The 16,336-nt window shown below is 35.3% G+C and overlaps 1 protein-coding gene across 1 annotated transcript in view; it reads left to right on the top strand.

The window, feature by feature from the left end:
- Positions 1-2,037: 2,037 nt before the first annotated feature.
- The window catches only part of rorcb (RAR-related orphan receptor C b), a 28,564-nt gene continuing 14,265 nt past the window's right edge, over positions 2,038-16,336 (top strand). The window contains exon 1 of the mRNA XM_083525882.1: positions 2,038-2,404. Within this exon, the coding sequence (XP_083382008.1) occupies positions 2,398-2,404 (7 nt within the window). The 5' untranslated portion in view covers positions 2,038-2,397. The remainder of the gene's footprint in view (positions 2,405-16,336) is intronic.

Genomic DNA, 16,336 nt, shown 5'->3' with positions numbered 1-16,336 from the left:
CCATTTTATCACAGGTCACATATTACCATCCTCATTCAGAACTGGGGCAAAGAAGGTGGAGAAAACCAGAAAGCTCAGAGAAATCTCACAGTAGTAGAACATGTAGAGAATCTCTTCATAACTGTAATACAAGCTCAGAATGGAAATGCTGAAATTGTGAGGGTGGAGATGATTCGTGTTGTGCTGGAGTGACTGTGCTTATAATAAAGAAGACTTGAAACTACAGGGCATGTGTAGAGTAAGTAGCATGGAAAAGTGCATGGACGGGGATTGTGAGATCGGCATTATCTGCTTACTGGATTAAGCTGGTTTGAACTAGTCAACACTGGTATTGTTTTATAGTGCTATTTTTCTTAGCAGGGGATTGCATTAAATAACAAAAGAAAATAGATAAAAAGTTTAGGTGACATCTTAAACACTAGACTTCTATATTGCAATTGATTAGCTTATTTACACAGCTAATGGGGATAAATAACTTGAATAATTTAGATCATTTTAAAACAGAGCTCTGTTTTAGTAAGAGCTGCTCATTCTTGTAAAGTGGTAATAATATGAGTTTTCATTGACTAATGAAATCATTGCTGACAAAGTGGTGTGTGTTGCATCTCCTTTTCTGTTGCCTGTGGACATTCATATCCATTCATATCATGGACTATCCATACCTACCTACCTACCTACCTATCTACCTATCTATCTATCTATCTATCTATCTATCTATCTATCTATCTATCTATCTATCTATCTATCTATCTATCTACTATCTGTCTGTCTGTCTGTCTGTCTGTCTGTCTGTCTGTCTGTCTGTCTGTCTGTCGGTCTGTCGGTTGGTTGGTTAGTTGGTCGGTTGGTCTACATATTTATTTCCTCCTTGTGCTGTGGGGTCCAGGTGTAGATTTAGGATCCATAGTGACCCTGTCCTAAATCAAGTATTTACTGAATTCAAATGAATGTAGAATTGAATCCAGGCTGGTGACATAATCAAACTAAGCTAAAATTATGCCATGACTTATAACAAAAGCCTTCATGTGCGAGATTGTTAGAGATTCTTGCGTCAACACAGTGTCCCACAAACACCCCCAGACCTTACCCCAGTTGGCAAACAAACACACAAACACTTCTTCCTGCCTCATCTTGTTTTCTGCCTTCATGAACCCCCAACTGTATTTTGCTCTTGGCATCGTGGCCAGTTATGACATAGATGCATCATCATCGTCGCATGTTTGCTCAAATGCATGTGGCATGACTTGGTTTTCATTACATAAATCAGCACATGCCTGAGAGGTGACAAGTGCTGTCTTGATGCTTTCCTGGAACACAAGTAAACAAGTCTTTCAAGATGCATTTCTAGTTATAAACCTTCAAAGCCTTATTGGTGGCTCTTTTTTTCATTCTGTTTTTTAAAGTTGCTTTTCCTTGTAAAGTCTCTTGGCTATTACACAATTAAATAGGCCACAGCACTGAAAATAATAATTGCATGCCATGGTTAACATCAACATGGTGCACGTAGTAGAACAGGATTCCTGCACTTGTGTAAATGTGCAAATCTGAAGTACAAATGCTTAAATGTGTCTTTAGCAAAGGTGCTTCTTTTTTACTTCTACTTGAGTAAAAGTACAAAAGCGATTTTGAATGCATTTCAATTCTATTCAGTGCTTCGTTCCTACAGTATCAAGACAAACTCACAGATTATTGTTACTTTGAATGCAAGCTATGCATTCACTTCGAGGTGTAGGCATGCTGTATTTCTTACAAGCAGTGAAGTAAAAAGTCAGATATAATGCATTTAAAGTGCAATATCCTGAAATAAATATATATTCTGAGAACAAATACTTGAAAGCTAACACAATTATACCGTCTTTTGCATTAAATAAAAAAAGCTTCACATCATTGTTATTATTATTATTATTATTATTATTATTATTATTATTATTATTATTTTTATTATTAATAGTGGTGTGTTTGGGGTGCGCAAGAAAAGCGAGCGCGGTTCCACCTTAAGCAGGAACAGGGATGCGCGTCCCCGTGAGGACTTGTGCGAGATCATGTGCGAGTCCACGCGTTCGAAAAGTAGGTTAGCAGGCTGGACTGAGAGGGACACACACACACGCGCACTTTCACCGTTCAGTAACAACAGTAGGTCTGAGCACGCAGAAACGTGTACTCAACGTGGTGGTCTGTTTAGTTATTTCTATTGCAAGCCGCCCAGAGACGTCGAAGAAGTGGAGCGGGTTTTAATGCGGTTTTATTTTATATATATATTTTTTCTTTTCGCATGATGTTCTGCATCGGAGATGAAACATTATATCGGGTCGGCTAACTACGAAGATCTGCAGCTTATTCATTTTTCCGGTATCTTGAGGACTTTCAGTAATCTATAGAGGAAAAAAAAAATAAAAAATGAGAGGTAAGCCAGTTTCTTCTTTCTCTCTCTCTTTTTATTTATTTATTTATTTATTTTTTGCACAGTTTCAGTGCTGTGGTCGCCTTGTAGTGTAAACGCATAAAATAAGTTGCTATTCACGCAGCTGGAATTGACGCTTGTTTGTTTCTAGGCGCGTTCATGTGCGCGTTCATCTGCGCGTCTCCTCACGTGCAGTGCGCATGTTTGGAGCGCCGGTATTTCAAAGTGCGTAGTAATGGCTTCCAAGCTAATCTTTCCTCACATTTCAATAATTTGCCTTTCCGTTAATATTATTTGAGGAGCCTTATTTACTATGCTTTTTTTTTTTTTTTGTCCACTGGAAGTGACTCGTGATTCGTGCATTGCTGCTTCTATAGCTGTTTCATAGGCGGTGGTGACTTTCGAGTTAGCAAGGTGACACGGTGTGTGCATTAGATCGCTTTGAAAGGCGTGGGGAATTTGGTTTTCAAACGTCAACTAACGTGGAAATTGTGGGTTTTACAGTAGACTGTCGCAAAGCACGTGCGGTTTTTGGAGTGGTGCACTGGATTTGACACTTCAGAGGGAAATAAAGGTGTGTGGGTTATGACGTGGAATGGGATGTCTTCTGTCTTTCAGTTGTCTTTTATGTATTGGCATTAAGCAAAAGTGAAGCACAGGATCCTATCGAAGATATGATTAAAAGTGAATTTACCATCACACGCAGAAAAGCAGAAAAGAGCCGGCTGTTCCACTGACCCACTTACGTCAGCTCGCATTACACGGAGACGCCTAATGGGCGGGGCTGGGGATATAGGGGGCGTGGCCTAAACCAGAGTCGTGCAGAGCCACGCGGTTTGTTTGCAAAACTACAACGTTCTTCAGCACTTCCGCACTGTTTCCACATTTTTTTTGTTTTTTGTTTGGTTTGATCAGCTGTTCCATGTGTACGGAATTGACCAGGAATCAAAGAAATTGCATTTGAAACTATATTTGTTATTGTTTTTACTATATTAATATTTGTTTTATGTAATTATAGGTATAAGTCTGATCCAATTTGGTAAAATTGCAGAGTATTCCATGTCTGTTCATCCATTTATTATGTAATTTACAATACCGATCCTTTAATCAGCAAGACATCTTTTTCATTTCACGCACAACCTTCTGATCTTTTTTTTACAACCACATAAGTCAATGCTACAGTTTCATTATTATTGTGACTCTAAAGCAATAGTAACAGGGACTGACGTTGTTGATGTTGATAGGTACAGCAGAAAAGGGAAGAAAAACACATTTTCCAGATAGTTTGGGATTTGAAAAAAAAAGTGAAATGAATATTTACTCTATATAAACAGCCTGCAGATTAAATTAATATCTCAATTCCTTTGACACCGGTTTTCCGACATGTTGTAGTTGCATAGTATCTGTAGTCCTGTCACGACAAGTAGTATTTTAAATTAAAATATATATTTTTTTTAAATAATTGCTATTTAAAATGCTATTTTTATTTTAATGATACTGATATGATTTTAATATAATGGCATAATAATGCACCTACACTTTTACGAAGAGTAATGCCAATTCTTACGACTAGTCAGCCATTGGGATTGGGAATGTAGAAAAGAAATGTATTCTGTAAGACTACAAAAACACTGTGTTTCTAAAAATGGTACTAAGTGTAAAATATTTGGCAAAGAAGTATGGAGAGTCATTCATTCATGCCCTTGGGTGAGATAATTAACCCACTAGTTCAGTTTGCTTGTGTTCGTTTACATTGTTTAAGTGGGTCAGTCCACAATATTATTGCACCACGGCTGGATTATATCAAATGCTGGAACTATTTGTTTTAGATGTTTCTTCTTTTAAAAACAGTGCTAGTGCATTGTTTCAACCTTCCATGTTATTTTATCCACAATGTGATTCGATTACATTTCAACCTAGTGCTTGTTACACACATTACATTTGCATGCAAGTATCCAAATGTGCATTTTTATTATAAATAGGACGAGAGGGCAGAAGACAGTTGTTGACAATTCTTTCTGATGTTAAAATGCATGTAAACGCAATAGATGATAACAAGGTCGTTAAAATGATCAAGGTGATGTCCATGTATCATACAATAAGTTTGAAAATACATTCAGATGTTCTTATCCAGTGCGACTTACAGTTATCTCATTTATATAACTGAGCAGTTAAAGGGGTAAAGGCCCAACCACCGACAGCTTAATAGTGCTGCGATTTGAAATCACGACCTTCTGATCCAAAGTCCAAAAAGTTCATGTAGCAAAAGGAAATAATGTGAAGAGATTGATTTATTGAAAATGAAAGAGACTGGTAAATTTACCATTTCTACTTTTGTAATAATCTTTTGAGAACTAATTAAAAACATAACGAGGATGTTCGAAAATGGAAGCAAGGACAAATCAGGAATGAATTGGTTTTGCGACACAAGCACTGTGGTTTTAAACAAGATCTGTTTAATTTTCAAGGATTTTGTGTAAAATATGTCAAGCTGAGAACAGTGGCTTTTTTTATTTAAGCATTTGTACTTGTAAGTAGATTTGAAAGAGAATTTAATTTAGCTTTTAATTATATGATTAAATATATAAAGACAGAGCTGGGGTTTTTTTGTTTGTTTTTTTACAATGAGTCAAAAAGAAATTTCCACATATTTATGTTTTTGTGTATTTTTTATTATGTTGTTTTTTTTTTTTTTGTGGAAATATTGTATTTTGGGCTCAAAATGTAGTGTGTTACCAAGGTTGTAATTGTTGGGGCATTGTTAACTTAAAAAAAAAAAAATCTCTTTCAAAATTTGGCACATTTTAAATGCCACGTTACCGCTGCGATATCCTGTTTTACTGCCCGAGTGCGTTGTTAATTAACATGAATTTTGACGCTCCACTTCCTTGTATTGTGTTTCTTGTAATTTAATATTTTAAAAATGATACCGGGGGCTGCTATATCAAGACATATCATATCAAAGTGCCTTATTTTACCTTTTTTTTTTTTTTTTTAAACCGTCTTTCCTTGTGATTATGGTGATTATAATAAATAATTAAAAAATGATAAATAATTTGTAGGTTGTACAGGACAAATCTGGATGCTTTGTCCCTAATAATGCCTTGAACAGGAGGGCGGCATAACCTTGCTATATATATTTTTTTTTCTTTTATGAAAAAAAAAAGGGAAATGCAAATGGAAGGAAAGCAGATATAACATGCCTTATTAGCTGCTTGGTGTTCAGGATTTGCACAGTCACGGGCCCATTTATAATTGTATCAATTGAATACAGGGAGAAATCTGAATGTATGTGTTATTAAATAATTGTTATGGCCTTTGGTGATTTTCCTTTAATGACCGCTAGGGCTGCTGTTATTGATTATTCTAGTAATCTAGTATTCTAACGATTGTTCTATCGATTAATCAAGTAAGAAGTACTTTTTCTTTATTAAATTAGAGAGAGAAAATAAGACAGGTCTCAAAAATTTCCAAGTGATTTGTTTTTCTTTTTAGAAAGATTTACATTTGTAGCGCTGTAAATGCATAAAAGAATATCGGTAAAAACTAAACGCATTTAATGCATTTAATAGCCATATGACAACAAAATACAAATAAAGTTGTGTTTGAAAAGTAGGTTATGAAAAACTATTAGTTTAATCAGACTCATAATTATTCTCATAATTTATTCATTAAATATCGCACAGTATCGCGATGTGTTATTCTTGTCTCAGAAAAAGCTGTTTGAAATTTACCACGTACTAAATCCGTGTATTTATTGCCAGTTTTAAAAACGCAATCCACTACTTCTACTACTACTCTACGCCATCACTGCAGAGGGACCTTTTAAACGCACTGTATATAAATACAAATATAAAAATCAGTTTCAAAATACATTAGCCGCACTGTATGGAGTTTTTCTAATGTTTTAGTTTAAAATAATCCCAAACTTTGGAAACATTCTGGCATTTCCTTTGGTCTGAATCTTCTCTTCACCCCTCACAGCTTTCTCTCCGTTCCTCTATTTTCATTCTGCAGCGTCTTCTGAATTACCTGTCCAGTGCGCTCCAGAGTTTAGCGGGTGGTGCGTCAGTAATTATGATCTGTGGGAAACACAGTGCTCTGTGTGTTGTTAAATGGACTAAACAAAGCATATTCATTAATTATACATTTTAATTATTAATTTTAATTGCTGCAAATTAATACCTTAATTTGCTCCAGTGAATCTGTGTAATCGAGTTACTCAAGGAATCGTTACAGCCCCAATCACAGCCCAGGTTGAAGTGTGTTGATTCTCAGGGTACTATGTGTGTGATAAACACATACAGTGTATACTATATAATTAAAAGTATGTGGACACCTGACCATCACACCAACAGTAAATGTTTTTTTTTTTTCTCCCTCAATCCTGTTCCAGAACACTAATAGAACTGCACACAAATTGAGAGTCTCTAGAGGCTGAAAGAGATTCCACATTTCAAAATGTAGTGCAAAGCAGACATTGCATATATTTTGTCTTTCATTTCATCTTATCTTATCATGAATCTCATATGGATTGTCAAAAATAAAGAAGTTCATTGTTTACCTGATTTAAGTTTTTGTTCTGTTTTTTATTTTGTTGTTAAATTCAAGAGCACATGCTTCAGGAAACACAGTAGTTTTGACCAGAAAACTGTATGAATAAATAAAAGATATATGTAATTAAAGTTAAATAAGCAGGACATAAATTCAAGCAATGAAACGTTTAATAAGCTGCTGATCACTTGACCAATGAACTTTGATCCAGACGATAAAAGCCGAATGCCACTTTCAGTTAAACAGCTTTCTTGCATAAAGTGTATCTATAGAGGTGAAGAAACCTTCAGGCATCATTAGGTCTGATAATTGCGGCATATGATTTCACAACAAGCAAGGAATATGGGGCAATTTTATAACCCTCAGTGCCCCTTATGAGGCAAACATTGTTGTCTACTTGTGTTTCTGTTGTCTAAAAGCAATGACTGGATACCAAAGCAAAGATTACACACATTTACATAGTAGCTAGATTCCAGCAGTCATGAAACTTCAGCAAAATGTGTTCATGATTTAATCATATTAATGCCTAATTTCAATCACAGACCATTGTGAATGTCTTGTTTGTTATTGTTAGCCATTACAAATCAGAAAAAACATGCAATTGCTTGTGGAACAATGCTTAGTAATGTCATTCTGGCTGTTTTGGATGTACTTTAGGGATTTTAAAATGACAAATGCTTTTGTTTAAGTAAATAATCTAGTTTTTTTTACATGTTCTTTAATGCATACTCATACTGCATAGTTTGAAATAATATTATTCAAATAAGGAGTTGAGTAAATGGGTGTGATGATACCATTTATTCAGATATGTTGTCTTTATATAAGGAAATGATGGCACTATTTTAGTTATGCTCTAGCAGGAAAAACAATGCTTCAGAAATATTTTTAGGTGTGGTGCATAATTATGGCATAAATAGCATTTTCCAGTCAGGCTGTGTAGTGTTCAACAACGTTTGATGTAAAATCTGTAGGACTGTGTTTATCATAGCACAATTTTTAAATGCTCTTTACTTTTTAATGAATGTGCTGGTTTTAATGCCTATTCTGATTGTTTATACAACTGTTTGCACTCGATGCACTTTATGTAGCTTTGCGTTGTGTTGTAGCGCTATGTTGTTTAGTGTCGCACCAGGGTTCTGTAGTCTCGTTTTTTACTGTGTACTGTGTACCACTGTGTTTAGTAGAAATGAACAATAAAAGCCACTTGACTTGACTTGATATCGGATCGACTTGCAGATATACTCTTCAAAAGTATCTGTAACACATTTTTACCATTTATTTGCTAAAAGGTTATGGTCTAAACAATTTGGAACATGGGAACTCGATGGTCTATCACTACCATGCAGCCTCAAGCCATGACACTACTGATGAGCTTAAATATTTTGGATCATGAGTCATTCCTTTTTTTCTCCACACTTTGAAAACAGGTTAACCCAGGTTGCTCATCTCTTTATTTCTTTGCAAATAACGATCCGGCCTTCAGTTTCTTAATGTGGATGAGTGGTTGCATTCAGTGGTATGACCTCGATATTTCTTCTGTTGAAGTCTCCTTTGAATGGTGGATTGTGACTCCTGATTTGTTGAAGTTGTTGGTGATTTCGCTGTCTGTTTTTGTGTTTTTCTTTACAGCTCTGACATAGTTTCTAGTAGGGCTGGGCGATAAATCGATTTTATCGATTAACTCGAATGTGTAGTTTACATCGATCTGTTTTAATAAAAATCGGTTTTCTCTTTAATGTCCGCCGATGCTTCCCTCTGGGCTCCCATAGTTTCGAACAAACTCACCCCCCGCCCCCCTCGCGTTTGCCATAGAGATACACAAACAACATGGCAGCGAGCAGAGAAGAACTCGTTTCCAAGAAAAGTTAAGACAGCCGCATGTTGAAAATACACGCTTAAGCAGCCGCACTTTGTTTAGTGTTGCACGTCCAATCGTACACTTACGGTACAGGTGGTGGAAGCGACCAAAATACATGTAAAGACGCTTCAGAACGGCGTTTCCGTTAATAAACAGAAAAATCAGATCATTTAAATCGCCATATTCAAACACTCATAAACAGTCATTTTACTGTGGAGTTTTTAAGAAAAGTAAAGGCAAAATCACTCCAAGCGTCACTGCATTTTTAACCATGTTCCACATTCAAACACTCATAAAACATTTTTCTTTATAGGTTTGCCCAATCTTTCAAATAATTTTTATTTACAGTGTCCCTGTCTATTACTCTCTCTTAAATTTTATCTCATTTTACTTTGGCGTTTTGGAGAAAAGTAAAGGCAAAATCACTCAAAACCTCAGGTGCATTTTCAATCATGTTCCACATTTAAACATTCATAAAACATTTTTCTTTGTAGGTTTGCTCATGTTATGTTGTTACGTTCTTTTTTTTACAATTTACAAAGGCAGGGCCTGCCATCTTGTATTTTTGGCTTGTTGTTTCTGATTGCACTTTAACCCAAAGTGGGTTATAATCCCAGAAGGGTAAATAAACTTTATTTAATGAAGTTTAAAAAAAAAAAAGAAATGTTTTTGTCATATGCAGATTGATTTTAAGCAGGGGGGGGGGGGGGGGGATCGATTTAAATCGCAAATCAGATTTTTTGTGAAAAAATCGGGGATTTTTTTTTTTAGGCCATATCGCCCAGCCCTAGTTTTTAGCATTGTTGTTTCTTATTGATTTGCCCTCTGTTCTTAAAATGACTTGCTTTTCTCCAATTGATAGCTCTCTGGCCTTCATGATGATTATCTTAAAAAAAACCAAAAAAAAAAACAATCAAAACAAATACAACTTTCAGAGGTGAAGCCCAGGTCTCAAAACAAGAGTAAACTTCTAGAACTATTAATTGTTTAAACAATCAACAGGGCACACCTGGAGAACACCTTTATTTAAATATTAGGAATTAAAAGCTGAAATTCTGTTCTTTCATCTCATATTCATCATCCGTGTTTGTCTTACATTATATAAAAATACATACAGTTTGTAACTTGTACATTGAGTACATTTATTTTTGTACTCTTCATTGTAATGTAAGAATCACAGCTGTTGAATACGTTTAAAACGAGGAGAACAGATTTAGGTAATTATCGCACAAACTGCTTTTGACAGATCTGCAGTAATGGGAACAGATTTTCTCTGTAGTAGTAACAGAATAGTAAGAACAACACAAACATTTCCAGTTAATGCTTTAATCTCATAAGTATAGTTACAATAGATTACAGGATATAATGTGCAGGTACTTCCTGGATATTCTATATAGGGTTATCAGTTTGATATTTATAAAAGGTCATATTATATTTCAGTTTTGAGAAATGTCCAAGTCTGTGATTGCATGATTGGTTGATTGTTTCTACTATCATGAGTTCCAGCATCAATAAACATTAGTGGGTCAGTTCCTGAAACAGCCATGCTGGCCCACTCTATGACACTACATTCCCTGTGACTGACTGATGAGCTCAAATGTTTTGGATCATGAGCTATTCCTTTTTTTCTTCACACTTTGTTCATTCCATCACTTTGAAAGAGGTTAATCCAGTGTTTGTGGCTTTTTTTCTTTGCAAATGACAAACTGGCCTTTCAATTAGTTATGTGGATGAGCGATTTGCATCTTTGTATAGATGAGTGATTGGTATTCCTTCACTCTGATTTGTGGAGGTTGTTACTGACTGTTGTTTGTGTTTCCCAACTCTCACAATATTAGCATCATTGAATGCAGATGTTCTCTTCAACCAAAAAGTTCAGTGATAAAGAAGCATGGAAGTGGTTTGTATAAGCTTTAAAAGTATACACAGAATTCACATAGCAGTTGCCTCTTCCATTATTGTGGTGTTCTGTGATAATTGTTATGTCTGGAAATATCATTTTAACTATGTGTTAATTTTTTTCTGTTATGACAAGAAACAACAATAGAATAACAATAATCTTCCCTGGGGAAAATATTCATATGCACAGCACCGACCGTACATGGCTACAAGAATTTATGCCATATTGCATTTACGTTCAGGTTAAAATTTTACGTGCAATGAAGTAAATAAAATACTTTCATTCTCAGTAGATCAGATAAATAGGTCAGTGTATCAGATAAAGCCTCAATAAATCAAAACCTGTTTGTTTAATAACACTTTGCAGTTTGAATTTTCCATTGAATCTGGGCATAAAAAACGCAATATAACAATGCGTGGCATTACAGAGAGAGAGGAATTTTGCATGTAAAACTAAAGCAAGAAACCCAGTTAAAACAACTCCAAACCTCTACACTACAACCGCAACTGTGCACCTACATCACCTGGAGCAGTTCAATATTTGTCTAATAACATGACAAAAACTTAAAAATTTTTAAATAAAATACAACCTACTCACAAGAGATGCATACTCATAATTTTCACCGCTCTTTAGAGGCTGTAAGCCAGTGGTACCGTTTGTATTCACTGGTCTGAAAGCCCAACTAATTGATGGCGCCATTGGTTGACAACAAATTTCATTATTGATTTTTATTGATTTAATCGATTAGTTGTTGCATTCCTATTAGAGATGCTCCTGGTGTACTCTCACTATCCCAAACTCTGATGTTATTTAAGATATTTTAATGATGGTGTACATAGATACTGTCACTGAGAGGTGGTCTTAAAAAGGAAGTAGCATGCTAATTAATGGTCAGTAATTTTTCTGAAAGGAAATGTGATATATATATATACCGGTAGTCCTCTACTTGCGATATAATACAAGATACGTTACGATGACTCCATTGTGTAAAAAAATAAAATAAAAAAATACACACACACACTATATATATATATATATATATATATATATATATATATATATATATATATATATATATATATATATATATATATATATATATAAAGAGAGAGAGAGAGGATTAATTGCTCGAACAAACAGGCAAACATTTAGCAGCAGCTTGAACCAATGCAATAGCTTTAAAGGTTAAATTAAACAATAGAATTCAAACAAAATGTGACCTTAGTGACATGGTTAGGTTGTTTTGTATTCTTTAGAAACTTCTGAGCTCCTGGTATTTTCACACACAGCAGTCTGAGTTTACACAAAGCTGTGCCAAAATACACTTGAGGTGGAAACGCCTTGTTGATGAGAGATCAAAGGAGAAGAACCAGAATGGTTTGAGGTGACAAAAATTAGCATTCTTTACAACTCTTTTATACTTTATAGTGAACAAAGAAGCATCTCGGAATGTCAACCCCTGAGGTGGATGGAGAAACAATTAAAGATGGAGAAACATCATCATCAACCAACTAATTCAGGTTGTCCTGACTTTTCAAGGCCACAACTTTAATTCTCAGCAAGCATCACAGCATACAAACATGGCCACCAGCTGTATCAGTCAAACATAACACATGAAAAGAGACTCTAAACTTATTCACAACATATACACCTGATGTACAAAGCCTTGTTTTTTTTTTCTTAATTGCCCTTTTTTGATTTTTGAAAAAACACAATGTATTAGGCAAAAGTAGAGCATGTAATAACAAAAAAAAAGTCAAACCAAAGCAGCAATAACAGGTTGGTAATGTCAGGCAAGCAAAAAAAATTAATCATATACTTTACACGAAACAAAAATACAAGGGTTATATATATATTCAGAGTGAAAGTAATCTGAAACATATGGGAGACAACCAGTGACAGGACATGGGAGGAGACCAAACATGAATCTATACCGGATACGTGACAGTGTAAACAAATACATAATAGTATGGATGAGTGCACCATAGGTGCAAGGGGGAAATAAATGACAGCTAGCAGTGCATTACTGGAATGGCTATAGTCCTCTAGTAAGCAAGACCATGCTCTGCAGAAACCACTGACCACTAAAAATAGCTTGGAGACTTTGTACAAGTATGTCAGATATTAGGAAATGATTTTAATTTCTAGCAGATTTGTTTCCATTTTAGCATTTAGGAAATTTCTGTGGCTAAAACTGCTGAATTTCTTGAGGAATTTATTTAAGGCCACAATAGTACCTCAATACCTTTTGCTGTTAACAGAGGGCAGCATCTCCTGAGGTGTACTTCTGGTTGTGTGGTTGTGTGGTGTACAATGTGGAATCTTCACTCTGTATACATTGAACAAGATATAATCGGTTTGACTCAGCTAACCCTGCCCACATTACAGCAGACCTAATGGTCACTTCAGAGAGTGTACATAGCTAATAAATGTACAAAGCTAATGCGATTAGATTTTGTCCAATTTCACACAATGCCACTTAAGAGAAAGTTGACCAACCCTTCCATTACGAGCCGTATCTAGCTCATCTTAAAATGGGTTATTCATCTCAGATTAACCTGTTCATTGAGGTTTTTCAATTTCTTCGTTGATTCCTTTATTGTCTTTGTGAAAACTAACAACAGTGGCAGTACATCGGTAATCAATCGTCAAACAGTCCCCAGCCTTGTCAGGTTTGTTTAAATCAACCTGTCTAACGTTAATCTTACTAGAATGTATGCTCATGCTACGAGATGACATGCGATATGTCTTTTACTGCTTCTCTGCTAGCTGCTTGTGGATGTATCTATGAAGTTTAAAGGCTTTGCCTGATTGTTTAAACAAAACTAAGCATCCACTTTCATTTGTGTTTTGTTTTAGCACTATGAGCCTGAAGAATTTTAGATGCCCGATAGATATTCTTTGAAATGTAAGTGTTGACTGATCATGTTGAGCATAGCAGTACAGCAGGTTTTTATTTATAGCAAGCATTAGAACACTAAATTTGTGTAGTTTTAGCCAGGTGAGGAACAGAAACAGGTATGTAATAAGATCAAATGTATGTGGGCATCTGATTATGGCAAACGCAAACTTTTGCCACAACTTTGAAAGCACAAAAATTGTGTAAGATATCTGTGTATGCTTTAGCTTTACCAATTTCTTTACTTTTAATGGAAACAAGGAACCTAATTAAAGCATGCATGCATGTATGACAATGCCATTCATCACAAAGAGATATGGATAAATGAGCGCATATTCCAACAGCCATGGACCAAAAGTTTTCCAGAAGTGTATAAATAATTATAATAGCAAAGAGGGACTCAAATTGGAAAGGGATGTTCAGAAAGCACATACTGTATGAGTTTGATGGTCAGGTGTGCACAAATGAATATTGATAGATTGCATATAGTTTGTTTTTTGTTTTGTTAGGTTTCTTGTCATTACCTGTAGCACATGGCAGTACCTGCGACCCAGTCAGGTAGCACAACTGCACAATTTTCTTATCTTTTATTGAATGGAGTGTATTTATTTATTTATTTATTTTTATTAATTTATTCTGGTCATTTTGTTTTAGTTGGTCTTTGTGAGACCATGCTAACTATTTGGATCCGTGGTGCCCCCACATTAATTTCTCTGCGGGCTAAATTTCAAATTTGACTGCGGGCTGTGAGCTGAAAATAAAAGTTGCAATATACCAATCATAATATTAAAATTAAAGTTGCGCTGGTTCCTCTCATCCCTTTCAAGTATTAAAAAGAAAAAGAGAACATTACTATGTTCAAAGTTCTAGTTCAGTGTTACTTAAGACACAATGCAATTTATTGTACAATGGAGTTCAATGTCTATTAAAGCTATTCAGTGACCTTTAATGAGAGACATGAAGCTTGTACTTATTTTTCTAAAGTTTTTCCAAATTGTATTTTTTTCCCTTTTTTCCCGTTTCTCATATATGGCATGGCAGGTCAAATCAAATTGCCCTAGTTTAGGCATCTCTGATTTATTTATTTTTTTGTTTATAAAATGTTTGTTGTCTAATGTGTTATTTTTTTTTTTTATAATGTAATTGCCATATACTTTTTCCTATATAAGAAGGTTAAGAGTAGGTCTGAGATGGCAGATAGGTTCCACCTTAAATAGGAAAAGCCTATTCAAATGAAGTGTGCGAGGCTTTCTCCAGCTTTTTTAAATGAGAAAGTGTGTCAGTAGGACATCAAGCACACATGGGCTGACAGCCAAGTGCTGCTGAGTAACATTTGGCCCAGCCAATCACAGATAAGGCTGTATTGGCCTAAACCAATAAGCCAGAGGAAGCACAAAGTGGGCAGAACCGGTGTGTCTGAACCGAGTACCTTGAGAGACCCTGCAGACTGTGGATAATTACACTGGGCTGGAGAAAATTGCTTTTTTGTTTGTAGATATCTAGTTAAAGCCTGGAAATGTTTGTTGATGTGGATGGGGTTAAATCCGTGAAAAAGATGAAGAAACAAATCAAAGCATTTTTCCCACAGATGGCGGTTATATAACCGTGAGCATCAGAGCGGGAGGGGCCGAGGCGCTCAGGGCTTTACAGATTTTTCCGCTTCGTGCCCCGGAATACAATGTCGTGGTCATTTGCCTCCAGCCGTCTGATGTGTCAGAGACAAGAATAGAAAATAGAGGACAAACAGTCCTCTGTATTGTACTTCAGATTATTAAAGTTCTGAAGTAATGATGTTCGTTCTTTGTGCAAGCAGTAAAATAGGTCTGCATCCAGAGAGATACACAATGTCGGCATGTTATGCCATTTCCATGTTGTATATTGCAAACGCCCTAGTCATTTGTTTCAGTATGATTTAGAAATTGTTCAGCAAGAGCATTGAACATTTTTTTTCTGATGCATAAAAAATGAGACATAATCAAAAAAATTACACGAGTCAAATCTCAAGTTTTTTTATGCACCTTCGATGTTTACACAAAATGCTTTTCCGGGTATTTTGAAGGAGGGATTATTCTCAACCAAAATTACACACCAATAACCATACAACTGAAATACTGAAGCTAAGAGGAGTAAAGTAAATAGTTAATAAATAGTTATTTAATTACACATACAGTGCCTATCAAATGTTTGGAAACAAATTTTATCATTGTTGAGAGATACATTCATGCTCCTTTTGTTTATAGGCAACAAACTAGGTGATTGACCAGTATTCATTTTATTCATATGGCAATAACAGTAGGTTTTGGATGAATTACATGTAGCTACATCACATTCCACTTTACAAGTTTCTGTTCATATTTGGAGAACATTCTAACTCATCATATATATGTGTAGGGTAAATGAATGTTATATTTTGAAAGGAAAAATGAACCAACATGGATACCATTCCATAATTCAACAATGATTAGCAGTACACACATTCTTCACTCAAGCAGAAGTCCAGATACTCATGTTTCAAAAGACTCTGGTAAACGTTGAAGTACTGACTACTGGCTCTAACATGTACTTAAGTAAAAAGTAGCCATTACTACTACCTGATTTAGTGTAATGCTTGTAACTGGACCACACATCATCATGCAAATATTTTAATACAAAATGAATTTCAAATGTTGTTACCGAATTAATTTATCCAGGCTGAACAACCACCATATAGAACACAAGCAGGAA

Source organism: Silurus aristotelis (genome assembly GCF_946808225.1).
Source record: "Silurus aristotelis genome assembly, chromosome: 22".
NCBI classification, from domain to species: Eukaryota; Metazoa; Chordata; class Actinopteri; order Siluriformes; family Siluridae; genus Silurus; species Silurus aristotelis.
Note: the sequence above shows the minus strand (reverse complement) of the source record. Positions and strands in the feature narration are given on the sequence as shown.